The sequence below is a fragment of the Pelecanus crispus genome, chromosome 23 (assembly GCF_030463565.1).
Source record: "Pelecanus crispus isolate bPelCri1 chromosome 23, bPelCri1.pri, whole genome shotgun sequence".
NCBI lineage: Eukaryota > Metazoa > Chordata > Aves > Pelecaniformes > Pelecanidae > Pelecanus > Pelecanus crispus.
In genome coordinates, this window is record NC_134665.1 from 1,679,169 (window position 1) to 1,692,358 (window position 13,190).

The window sequence follows — 13,190 nt, forward strand, 5'->3', positions numbered from 1 at the left end:
TCAGTGGAAGAGGGTGAGTTGCGCCAGTTTCCATAGGGCATCCTTGAGCTCCTGGTTCCTCATGCTGTAGAGGAGGGGGTTCACTGCTGGAGGCACCACTGAGTACAGAACTGCCAGCACCAGAACCTCCCCATCAGGGGTGGGGAGGAGATGGAGGGGGGCTTCAGGTAGGCAAAACTGCCAGTAATCATAAACAGGGAGACCACGGCCAGGTGAGGGAGGCATGTGGAGAAGGCTTTGTGGCGTCCCTGCTCAGAGGGGATCCTCAGCACAGCCCTGAAGATCTGCACATAGGACAGCACAATGAAAACAAAACAGATGAATGCTACTGAAAGACTAAGTACAAGAAGTCCAACTTCCCTGAGGTAGGCATGTGAGCAGGAGAGCTTGAGGATCTGTGGGACTTCACAGAAGAACTGGCCAACAGCATTGCCTTGGCAGAGGGGTATGGAAAATGTATTGGCCGTGTGCAACACAGCACTGAGAAACCCAGTACCCCAGGCAGCTGCTGCCATGTGGACACAAGCTCTGCTGCCCAGCAGGGTCCCGTAGTGCAGGGGTTTGCAGATGGCAACGTAGTGGTCGTAGGCCATGATGGTTAGAAGACAGAATTCTGCTGACATGAAAAAGAGAAACAGGAAGACTTGGGCAGCACATCCCAAGTAGGAGATGGCCCTGGAGTCCCACAGGGAATTGGCCATGGCTTTAGGGACAGTGGTGGAGATGGATCCCAGGTCAAAGAGGGAGAGGTTGAGGAGGAAGAAGTACATGGGGGTGTGGAGGCGGTGGTCGCAGGCTATGGCGGTGATGATGAGGCCGTTGGCCAGGAGGGGAGCCAGGTAGATGCCCAGGAAGAGCCAGAAGTGCAGGAGCTGCAGCTCCCACGTGTCTGCGAATGCCAGATTTGATGAGAAGAGTGCAAATTTGGCCATCCAAGAAGACAGCATTTCACTGAAGCTTTGTACCCTGCTATCCTGCATCAGGCAAGAGTGGTCAACACCTCCGAGCGTGACTCATCCTATTTCCACCTGTCCTAACTAAACTGACCATGTCTGTAGTCCCCTTGCCAGCAGCCCATCTGCACAGAAACACTTGCAGTTGGTCCTTAGACTTACTTTCCCCTTACCCTTTGATCATTCAGACACCTCTCAACAATCCCATAGCAGCCTTGAGACCCATGGAGTCAAAAGCTTGCCTATCTTTCAGTAGTCTGTCTAATTCCATCTTTAGACAGTTCTTTAGTTGTCTTTATTTTACCACTTCCCTTCTGTCTCAAACATTTGTGGCATGATTATGCCTTATGAAGGAAGGTGAACCTCATTGGTGGCAGCTGTAATTGGCATACAGTTGAGGAGGGTGTTTGATTGCAATGGTGAATCTTAGCAGTCTTAATTTGCTTGTTCAAAAATGAGAGCAATCCCCCTTTGCCTTTATGCAGACAGGTCTCAAAGGCAAGCAGGTGGGAGCTGGCACAAAGGAGCTGTACCATCCAGCTGCAGAGTGCAGAGGAGAAGTCTGATGTAAGGACAAGGGATGCAAGTGCCAGGGGGAAGATGAGAGCCATGATGGGCTTGGGGAGGTGAGGAGCAAGGGTGTCCATGCTGTGTCAGAGCTCAAGGGACAGATTCTGCTACCAGCCCTGACCTCCTTAGGAGAGACCCTGGGTCAACAGCACCCCAAGAAGGCTGCTATCCTCTCTTCTCTAAACTGAAACTTAACAAACTACACCCTTTAAAAAGAAATTCATTTTTATTAGAAGTTCTTTGAAATCTTTCTCCAGAAGTGCACTAGGAAACCTCTCTAATGAACTGTACAAGAGTAGAAGACAATTACAGGAAGAGACACAGCTTGTTAGGGCTTGCTTGGTGTTAATGAGTGCTATGGTGTATTCGATCCTGAGTCCTTGATGCTCAGGTACTGAGAGGAGATTGCACAAACCTCTCCAAGACTCAATGTCAAAAGCAAAGCCCAAAGTACCTTGAAGCATTAATGAGTCCCACTGAGGGCCATTACTGACAAAGCCTCCCAAGGGACTCGTTAGAGCAGAGAACTGGAGGCTGTGATTGCAGGGAGGCAAAGGTAACATGCAGGCAGCTCAGCTGCTGAGAAACCCCTGGCTTTGTTTGATGAAGCAGAAAGGCCAAGGCCTGACCCCCAGCCCCATGGAAGGCAGATCCTGTCCTTCACACTTTGCTCTGGGCCCTTCCTGGGGCACTGGGCTGTGGGGGGTGTGATGCTGAGTGAAGGCCAACGGTGTGACAGCTGCCAGCCTTGCTGGGGGTGTGCAAGGAGGCCATGAGGCCCCCCCCAGTGCCTTAGCACAACATGTCTGCTCATGGGCCTTGGTGGCAGAGACGATTGCCGTACCCAGGGGCACAAAGGCTTGGGTTCTCTTGGCAACTTCCAGCCTTGCCAGCGCTCTTTGCCATCTCTAACACAGGTTGTCCTGCGCTGTGCCACAGCTGCTTCTTTTTCCCTGCAGGCTGTAGGCACCCTCCTTGCTTCCCCACCTTGCTCTCACACTGGCATTTCCATGCATTCACTGACGTCTGTCCACCCTCACTCTCTGTTCCTTGAAACACAGAGAGATGGACTGATCACATACTCCTTCTGCAGGACTTCATGTCCCACAGCACTACCCTCTGAGTGACATTTCTTCCTCCTCATGTCCATTCTCCACCTTCCCAGCTGCACCGTGTGGCAGTGTCTCTCTCTCCTGCTCTTTCCGACCTCCAAGGAAAGCTCCAGCATCTGGGAAACAACCCTTCAAGCAGCCATCCCAACCCATCAGCCTTCTTGTGGCCTTTCACCTCACCACACAGAAGGAACTTCACCATCATCTTCCAAAGCTGCTGCCCTTTCAGCTTCTCGGATAGACTTGAGCAAGCTGCGTGCCTGCTGCTGTCCCATCATGTCCTCAGGCAGAAGAGACATGACAACCAAAAGAGAAGCCCCCTTCCTGCAGTGAGCCTCGGTCCTTGGGCAGAAGGCATCTCCCAGTCAATGTGCCAACCAGGTGCCTTCTGCTGGCCTGTCAGAGACGCGGGCAGATGTGCGCTTCAAAGCGCAGATCCCAGCTGTGAGTCAAGGGCTGACCTATCAGCTATTTCAGAATGAAGTCCCTTTCCCAGACACAGTCCTGCTGTTGGCCTGTCACCTGCAGAGGCAGAAGTGACCTCACAGCCCCCTTCACAGCCATTGGCTGGATTAGGAGCTCCTGAGACACAATTGACCACATGGTACTGTATCCAGCCATCACCCTCCTTGTGGCTGACTACGTGAGCAGACAACAGTAAGCTTGTTTCACCAAATTGATCTCATAGATTTCCTCCCAATGGTTTGAGTGGAGAAATGTTCCTCAGAGGAACTGCTGTATTTCTGTTGGTGCATTTTATATCTCTACTTCTGACTCTCTCTGGACTGCCATCAGAAAGCTCTCCAAGGAAAAGATTCATTGAATCATAGAATAACTCAGGTTGGAAGAGACCGCTGAACATCACCTTGTCCAGCTGTGCTGCTCAAGGCAGGCTTAAGCAGATGAGATCTCCCAAGGACTCCGCCCAGTTTGGCATCATCCACAAAGGAGCTGAAAAGGCTGCATCACATTATGCAGGGAGTTAATAAAGACACTCAAGAGTGTTGGCGCAAGTGCTTGCACTGAGGGATGCCACTAGGAAGTGGCCACCAGGAGGACTCTACCACTGGTGACAGTGGGGCTTGAGGCACCGGTCCAACTCCCACCCATTACATCACGTATTTCTTCTGTCCGGATATCACCAATGTGGCTATAAAGAGGCTGTGGGAAACCTTGCCAACACCCTTGCTAAGGTCCAGGTACAAAACACCCCCTGCTTTCCCCTACCCATCCAGGTTCGGCAATCCCTTTCTTGTCCTACAAGGACCTGGAAATGCCTGCAGGAATACTTTGCCCATCACCTTCCGAGGGACTGAGCTGAGGGTGACCAGCCTCTAATTCTTGCAATGCTCCTTCTTGCACTTCTGGAAGAAAGGTTTGATGTCTGCCTTTTGCAAGGAGCCCAGCACCTCTCTGATTGCTCTGTCACACTGGAGGGCACAATGCAGAAAGGGTGACGTGAGCAGACAGCAGCATTTGCCATGAGCCTGTCCCAGGCGAGTGAGATGAATCTCACTGGCACAGTGGGGTTTCTTCCTGGAGTCACACCCAGGAAGGGCAGGGCCCCCTGAGGTGTCCCCATCGGAGCTGGCCTCCTGCACTCCTCACACACACAGGGCTGCGCAGAGGCACGAGTCCTGCCCTTGCACACGCGCAGGCCCTGCACTGCAGCAGGCATCATGACCCTCTGGCCTCCTGCTGCCACTGCCAGAGGCTGGGAGGCACCTCAGCCCTGCGGTGGGTCGCCCTGCTCTGCACCCATCTGAGATGCTCCATGGCAGGGGGAATGGACACAGGCACCTCGGGTCAAGGGAGCACATCCCAGTGCTGCATTCAGGTGGTTTCCCTGGGGACATTACTCTCCAGGTGCAGTGACCTGGAGGCACTGCCTGTCCCACTGGCCTTCATGGCACCTCTGGCAATAGCTGATGCCATTTGTGCTCACTCGGGTTCATCTCCCCACACGCACACCACGGGCATGCTTAAGTCTCCTCTGGACAATGCAAACATGGACTTTTGAACTCGTTGTTTGGTGTGCCTGTGTGGAGGGACAAACAAGGTCTCTTTGCTGCAGTGAGAGGCCAGTGCTGGGAAGGGTGGTTGCAAGGGGCTGCTCTGTGACCATTGCCCTGGGGCACCTTGCCCGCGATGTCCAGCAAACAAGGACACAGAGCAGACCCTGCTCTGCTGGTCCTTCAAGGCGATCCCTGGAGGCCTGGCTGTGCAAGGGACACTGCTGTGTGCCCCCGTCCTGCACACTCACACACTTGAGCTCTTCACTGGTGTTGCCCTCAACACAGCACTTGCTTGAGTGTCTCCTTGAGAGCAACTCTGAAAGCAGAGCTAAGGCTTCAGGCACTGCCCTGAGGAGATCACCTTTCTTTATGGAAACGCTGGTATGGAGGCCAGCTCTGTCACAGAAGTGCCCATGGCCTGTCCCTGCCTGCAGTCACAGCACTGCCACGCAGCATGCCTGTGACCAAGCTGCCAGAGCACTCAGGCCTTACAGCAACGCAAGGGATCAGAACCAGAGTGTGCGAGTGGAAAGAGAAGAGCCCTGGAAGAGCAAGGGCTGGTGCTCCCTGGCAGTGCTGCCATGCTGGCACTCCTTTCCCCTCCACCGGTGCACACAGGAACTGTTCCTGCAGCTCCAAATATGCCTTGGAGGAAGGATCCCAGGACAAGAAAATTCACTGAAGTGCACTTTATTGTGTTTAAAGGCCTTGGAGGAAGGAACAGAAGAAAAAAAAAGGTGACTGAAGTGTGCTCTACTGCATTGAAACACACAGACAAAGCAGGGCTCCTCATTTACACAGCCACTCAGTCAGAAAAAGAAAGACAGAGAGTGATTTAGAAAGGAGATGACAACATTATCACAAGGAAAAAGCACCACAAAAACAAAAAATACAGGTGACAGGCTGTGCCTGTGATAATTTTACAATATAAATGTTCTGCAGCAGAAGTTTATAGCTTCAGGAAAACATCGAGTGATCAGTTTCCCCACTGCATCCTTGAGCTCCTGGTTCCTCATGCTGTAGAGGAGGGGGTTCACTGCTGGAGGCACCACTGAGTACAGAACTGCCAGCACCAGGTCCAGGGGTGGGGAGGAGAGGGAGGGGGGCTTCAGGTAGGCAAAACTGCCAGTGCTGAGAAACAGGGAGACCACAGCCAGGTGAGGGAGGCACGTGGAGAAGGCTTTGTGGCGTCCCTGCTCAGAGGGGATCCTCAGCACGGCCCTGAAGATCTGCACATAGGACAGCACCATGAAAACAAAACAACCCAACACTAAACAGAAACTAACGAGAAGAACTCCAACTTCCCTGAGGTAGGCATCTGAGCAGGAGAGCTTGAGGACGTGGGGGATTTCACAGAAGAACTGGCCAACAGCATTGCCTTGGCACAGGGGTAGGGAAAATGTATTGGCCGTGTGCAGCAAAGCATAGAGAAAGCCACCACCCCAGGCAGCTGCTGCCATGTGGACACAAGCTCTGCTGCCCAGCAGGGTCCCGTAGTGCAGGGGTTTGCAGATGGCAACGTAGCGGTCATAGGCCATGATGGTGAGAAGAAAATACTCTCCTCCAATCAAGAAGAGAAAGAAAAACATCTGTGCAGCACATCCTGAGTAGGAGATGGCCCTGGTGTCCCACAGGGAATTGGCCATGGACTTGGGGACAGTGGTGGAGATGGATCCCAGGTCAAGGAGGGCGAGGTTGAGGAGGAAGAAGTACATGGGGGCGTGGAGGTGGTGGTCGCAGGCTATGGTGGTGATGATGAGGCCGTTGGCCAGGAGTGCAGCCAGGTAGATGCCCAGGAAGAGCCAGAAGTGCAGGAGCTGCAGCTGCCGCCTGTCTGCAAATGCCAGGAGGAGGAACTCAGTGATGGAGCTGTCGTTGGACATCTGCTGCCTCTGGGAGTCAGTGACTGTCATTGGAGAAAAAGACAGTGACAAGTTAGGGGAGACATCTCTGAGCAAAATCAAAGCTATTTCCCATAGACCCTCCCTCTGTCACACACAGACACCCTTTTCTTTTTCTAGCAGCCCTTCCTTGAGCTCTGTGCCTGGAGCCCTGGTTGGTGCTGGCCGTGTGTGCCATGAGGAGCAGGGCATCTGCCCACGGGCTCTTGAGAAGTCAGCCCTGCTCTGCAGCAGTGGGCAGGGACAGGGACCAGTCCTGGTGTTCAACTGTGTCAGATGGAACCACTGCTAACGCAGAAGGGCCTGTCAGCATCTGCACTCCCAGGGCTAAGGACCCAGGAAGACAGAAGGCAACTTGAAAGGTTTAGGTTTTCTACAGCTCCCCCTCCCCTGCCACCCTGGTGAGTATTCTTGGATGTCAGAAACCCCCAGCATTTCTGCTGCACTCAGGGAGAACAGAGCGAGTTCTGCGAGGCAAGAGGATTGCCTGTGGCTCCGTGCAGAGTGAAGGCAGCTACTCTGTCCCTCTGCCTGGGTCCCAGTTTCTCCGGGCTTGCACTTTTCTGAGATGGAGGGTGATCAGACTCCTGTGTTACCCTGAAAAGCCACCAGGCACTGCTGAGAGCAGAGGGATCTACCACAGACCACTAAATGTCTCAGCCTTTCTCAAGGTCTCAGCACCCCACTTCCAGCCAAGGACATGCATGGCTCATTGCACAAACCCAACAGCATTTTCTGTCATACCATCTCTGTGTTTCTCCATGCAGCTTTCAGACAATACAGAGATGCTCTAGGACAGGTTTGCATGCTGGAGGGAAGCTCACAGCTTGGAAGGACACCTCAAGGAGATAGCCAAGTGTCTTAGTGATGGCATTTGAGTAAGGGAGATTGAGCTCATTGCCTCCATGCACTGACTGCATTGCCCACTGCCCCACAGCTTAGAGGAAAGCTGGGACACTTGTTCCCATGGACACACGGGCATGGGGGGACCCACAAGACCAGTGTGTGACTCTGCAGCTGAAACTCCATCTCCCCAGGGAGCCTGACAGCAAGAAGGAAATAACCCCAGCACTAACAGGGACAAGTGGAGCGAGAAGCAGAGCTGGAGTGCGGGTGTGGGTGAGAGAGGCCAGGGCAGAGGCAGGCGGGCCCTCAGGCCAGCATTGCCCTTCCCCAGCTGTGCCCGCCACCTCCCAGGCACCAGCATTGCCGGGCAGCTGCTCTCAGCCCCTGTGCTCTGCAGAGGGCCCTGGGCGCGGGGCTGGAGAGCTGCAGCACGGCTCTGCTGGAGCTCTGGCTGCAGAGGAGCTGGTTCGCGCCTTGGAGCCCCCAGCCCTTGGGGCAGAGGCTTTGCTGGCTGGGAGAGGAGGCAAGGGGGCTTGCTCAGGGGAAGGGCTCTGCATGGCAGGGGATGAGACAGAGGTTTCTGAACTCTCCCTCTCACAACATTTCTGGTTTTCGTTTCCTCTCATTCCCTGATGATATCCCTGCTGCCAGGAGATTTTCCTCATGGGAGCTGTTTCCCTGTGCCATATCTTTCCCTGCCAGCACTCACAGACCCCATCCCAACCTCTGTGCCCTCTCCTTAGCCCTCCAGAAACCGGCATGTTTGCAGGGCACTGGCTGGGCGCATGGTCCTGTTTGCAGGTAGAAAAAATCACAGGTCAGATTAAGCCTGATGGGTCCATCAAAGGTGATCCTGTTTCTGTCCACGGGCAGAGGAGTGGCTGAAAACTCATTGGGAGACTCCTGGAAAACCTGCTGATCACTCAGAGTTACAGTTCAGCAGTCTCAGTGCTCTGTCAATATTAAGAACTCCTTTATCATTTCTCACCTGCTGTTCCCCAAGAGAAGGGAATTGAAGGCACAGGGAAATTCCTTCTCTTTATAGTAATCCTTGTCTTGATCTTCCCCTTGAAACCTCCTATTGGAAATACTCTGGAGATGAGGCTGAAGCTCTGAGCAGCCCTGACCCACGCAGCACCCTCTCACCAGCAGAAGGACCCTGCCTTGCTGGGGTCACTCTGTCCACCCACAGCTTCTCCTTGCACAACCGTGGGGAGTTCCCTGGGCAGGCTGAGAGCTGACCCTGGCAGGCGGCAGAGTCCCTGCCCCGGCACACAGCACCCTGGGGTGCAGGGACCCTGCTCACAAGGACAGCCCTGGGCACCCCTGGCTGCACACTGTGGTGGTACATCTTCCCCCTGCCCCTGTTTTTTTTTTCTGTCCTGTTTTTTTTGCCCTCTACTTCGTCTGCTTTACAATCTCAGGAATTCGCAGGCTGCAGCTTTTGCGTAGAGAGTTGGTCAGTTAAGCGCTCCTTAATTGTACCAGAAACTCCTACATGGCTGGAGCAGAGAGCGGCTCTGTTCTTATCAAGATTCATATTATGGCTAACGAGGGGAACGAGAACAAACAGCTGCCCCGGACAGCTTTGAAACAGGGTGGTATCATCGCTGCTGGAATTCCAGCAACAAGCCGACCCGAATTGTGGCTCGGATGGAAATTTACTGGTGATTAAAGTCAATCATCTCACAATCCTATAAACAGCAGTCCTAAGTGAGGCCCTTTGAGCTCTCCTGGACCGCCACGGGCTGCACCAGCATCTCCCTCTGATCGAAATGTCTCTCAGAGTCAGCGAAAACTACCAGATTCCCAAAGTCTGCTGCCACCAGAACTCCATTGCCGGAGATCGACAACGGAGCCTGGGCTGCTGATATTCTTCACTCCTCGAGACTCTGCTCTCGCCCGTTGAGAAATGCCAAGGCATTAGACGTGAGTATTTCACTAAACTCGAGGGGAATTTTTAACAGGTATAGTATTTTCACATTTGCATTTATAGTTGTAAGTTGCATGCATAAATCAATTTAAGTAGTTTGTAGATGTATGATTCAATTTTAAAGGAGTTTGATATTGCTGTACTATCCTTATAGCATTACTCTTATAAACCGTTGACCAAGTCTGAGACTAAGAGTGGGCCTAGCCGCACCTAGGCTCCTCTCTGAGAAGGAGTCTAGAAAGCAAGGGGGTCCATTCCGAACCTCGTGACTCAACAGCAGGGTTCCCGCATTCCCTACATACAATTTCTCTTTCTCTCTCGTATAATCCAAATTTCCTTTATATATATACATTACTCTTATTCATATAAACCGTTGACCAAGTCTGAGACTAGGACTAGACCTAGCCGCACCTAGACTCCTCTCTGAGAAGGAGTTTAGAAAGCAAGGGGGTCTAGTCCGAACCTTGTGACTCAAAGGGAGGGTTCCCTTTCGCCCCCCCCCCCCCCCCCTTTTTTGCTCTCTCTCCCCCTTTTACTTTTATTCCATATATACGCAATGCTTTTATGAATCAGCTTAACTTTTTGTGATTTATTCTCTTTTATGTGTGCTTTTGTGTAGTAATAGAGTGAACCTTGCCATCTTCGAATCTGTAACTAAGTCACTGTTTTGATTAATTTTGTCTATCACTTTATTAATCATTGATGATTGAGTGCTATTAAAAATACTATAACCAAATTCTGCAATTCGCTATAAGTAAACTCTAACTTTTACTAAATCAAACTGTGTAAAGTCACTCATTCATAGTGAATAGACATAATCAGCAGGATTCACAAACCTTCATTCGTGACACACACCCACCCTCACACCCCTGGCAGCCATCCTTTGGAGAAGGCAGCCGTCATGCCTTGTCCCAGTCTCTCATGGTGCAGCAGGGAAGCCCTGCTCTGGAGCATGTTCTTCTCTACAACAGAGAAACTCTGAGAGTTGTACTTACAGATCCTGTCATCTGTGGCATGTGCCAGCTTTAGGAGACCCCTCAAGGAAATGCAGCTGCATAGCCCTGCAGTCACAGACTTACTGTGTCAAGGGCTGTGAAGATCTCTCCCGCAGTGAGCTCTCAGCACCCTCCCACCCCACACTGCCTTTAACCCCTGTCTGCCTCCCTCCTCTCCCCTCCCTGCCTGCAGGCACTGCCCTCAGCCCTGCTGCACTTGGCACAGGAGCTGCTCCTGGGCAGAGCTGTCTCTCTGCAGCGCTGCCCGCTTGCCAGGAGCTGCCTGCGTCCCAGGAGCCCGGCCCAGCTCAGCAGCACAGCACCAGCCCAAGGCAGCCCTTGCTCTGCCCCTCTGGGCTGCCTTGTGTTGTCCCTGGGGCTGCAGGGGAACCTGCTGTGACACAGCCTGAAGCCATCACTGATGCTCCCTCCTGCAGCTGGGGAGAGACTCTTACTTCCAGCAGTGTAATTTCTCTCACCTGAGTCCGATTTATGACCTGTAATCACTTTTCCTTGTCTCCGCATTAGACAGGACACCCAGGCAGTGACAGGCAGGGATCTCCTTTAGCCCTGCTGAGGGAAGGGTTCAGCAGAGTCAATGGAGCCATCTCATCCTGGGCCTGGAGTCCTGGGGCTGCAAGGGCTCTCAGCTCCCTCCCATGCCTGCCACAAACCCACAGGAGGGGGGATTCCTCCTGCCTCATTTCAGGTGGGCACAACATGGGCACCTGCATGGGAGCTCCTTGTCTCAGCTCCAACAGCAATAATGGAGATGGAGGCCAGGAGGGAGCTGTTCAGGCACAAACACCTGGTGACATTTGGGCTTCAGGAGGTGGCCCCAGACACGTGCAGGTGACTGCAGGCTCTAAGGGAGCAGCTCACAGAGTGTGGTGGTTTAACCCTGAGCAGCAACTAAGCACCACACAGCCGCTCGCTCACTCCCCTGTCCCGGTGGGATGGGGAGAAGTGTGGAAGGTTAAAAGTGAGAAGACTCGTGTGTTGAGATATGAACAGTTTAATAATTGAAATAAATGAAGTAAAATAGTCATAGTAGTATTAATAATAATAACAACATATGACCCCGTGTACCCGGGCTGCAGCCACATGCCATCCACATGACTGAAAGGGTCTCTCCTCTTTGCTCGCCAGCTCGTCCAGCTTCAAGTTCACTCGCGAATTGCACACACACAGTGCTCCAGCAGTACCTGGCCCTGGACACTCGGTGTTTCCAGCTGCTGGGTCCCCATGCCCTGTGCTCCCTTCTGCCACTGCAGCAGCCAGGCCTCTGCACCCACCCTCGCACCGGGTACACAGAGTGGGGCCACGCACAAAAGGATTTGGAATCGCCCTCCAAAAGAAGGTCGGACGGGTTGTGGGGATTAGGTGCAGGGCTCAGTCAAACCAGCAAACCAAGCAGCAGCTGGATCCTTGATCCCCACTCCTCTCCACTTTCTGTGCTTGTACATCCCCTCAGCTTCCTTGGCTCCTGCCTTTCTGCGCCCGTGCCCCCTCCCAAACAAGGCACCTACCCCTGCTTATTTTTCCCCCTTCCTCCCACGTTTGCCACACCTGGGAACAGACGTGGTGTTTCAGGTGCTGTTAGCTAGGTCTTCTTGGACTTCCATGCCATTACTGATGGGGTTTCCTGGGTACTGCTGTCCCTGCCAGATTCCTCTCCCCAAAATGACCCCAACTCCTCCTTCAATTTGCTGTCCAGTGTGGCCACCTCTCACATCCATCCCCCTTAACCACCTGCAAAATCTGGGGCTGCAACAGCAGAGTATCCACAGGAGACAAGCTGTCTGCTCTAAGGCCGCCTTCTGTCTGCTCTGAGCAGATACTGGGCACCACCTTCAGGTCCATTCCAAAATCCAAAGCAGCCTTGAGCCAGTTGGTTTGGGGCCCAGCTCTGGTGCCCATGAAGCCATGCTACGCCTCAAGGGCCCTGAGAGCAGCTCTTCCACTTTCAGGCAGAGCCTGCCCTGCCATCCTAGGGACCAGGCTGCACTCGGCTGGGTGCCTCAGCTCTATCCCCACAAGCCAGGGTGGCAGCAGGAAGCTCCCGCACCTTGCACGCCCTTTGAGGCTGCCATTCTTCAAGCCACTGCTCTCTGCCCTCCAGGGACCCAGCCCTGCTCAGCAAATGCAACGCACGTGCCTGGCTCCCGCTTTTCTCCCGGGACTGCCCTGCACTCCAGCATGTGAGCAGCTGTAGCTGACACCCGGCTGCCCCACCAAGTCTCACTGATACCAATGATATCCTAGCTCTGGGAATGGACCCAGGCTTCCAGTTCAGCTTGGTTGTTTCTCACACTGCCTGCCCTGGGGTACAAGCATTTCAGATATGCTCCTGAGCCCTCCCTGCTCCCAGGAGCAGGGTAAATGTTTCCATCCTCAGGTGATGTATGCAACTTGGATACAACCCGAAGATAATACTGCAGAAGAATTGGGAAAAAAAACCAGAAATAGAAAAGACAAACCCCAAACCCAGAACTGACAGTGAATGTATTAACTCCCACTTCCAACAGAAGACTAAACAGAAACGAACACAGAGCAAGTGGGAAAGGGGACAGAAAATAGCAGGAAAAGGCTAATCTCACTGCTGCAGTGCTGCATGTAAATTACAGTGGTTTCCTAAAATCCAATGGCTTGGCTAAACTCCAAGTTCAGCCAGGAAGGATCACAGCTGTGCTTGATGGCACTGAAACAACGGGCATGACTCTGCATTTCTGCAGCCTCTAAGGACAAACACCAACCAGAGATCCCTGCACTTACTGAAATAGTCATACTAAACCAAAAAGGATCCACTTGCTTGCTTTGGCTGCAGGAACAGCAGGACGGCAGCACAAATTTGCAAGTGCAGAA

General features: G+C 53.0%; 1 protein-coding gene and 1 pseudogene across 1 annotated transcript; both read right to left on the reverse strand.

Moving 5' to 3' along the window:
- On the reverse strand, positions 1–932 carry LOC142595828 (olfactory receptor 14J1-like; annotated as a pseudogene).
- A 4,638-nt stretch (positions 933–5,570) lies between these two features.
- LOC142595830 (olfactory receptor 14C36-like) lies at positions 5,571–13,112 on the reverse strand. Its single transcript, XM_075724675.1, has 2 exons — positions 13,101–13,112; positions 5,571–6,533 (listed from the first exon to the last, which is right to left on the reverse strand). The coding sequence occupies exons 1-2, from the start codon at positions 13,110–13,112 to the stop codon at positions 5,571–5,573; spliced, it is 975 nt and encodes a 324-aa protein (XP_075580790.1).
- Positions 13,113–13,190: the final 78 nt, after the last annotated feature.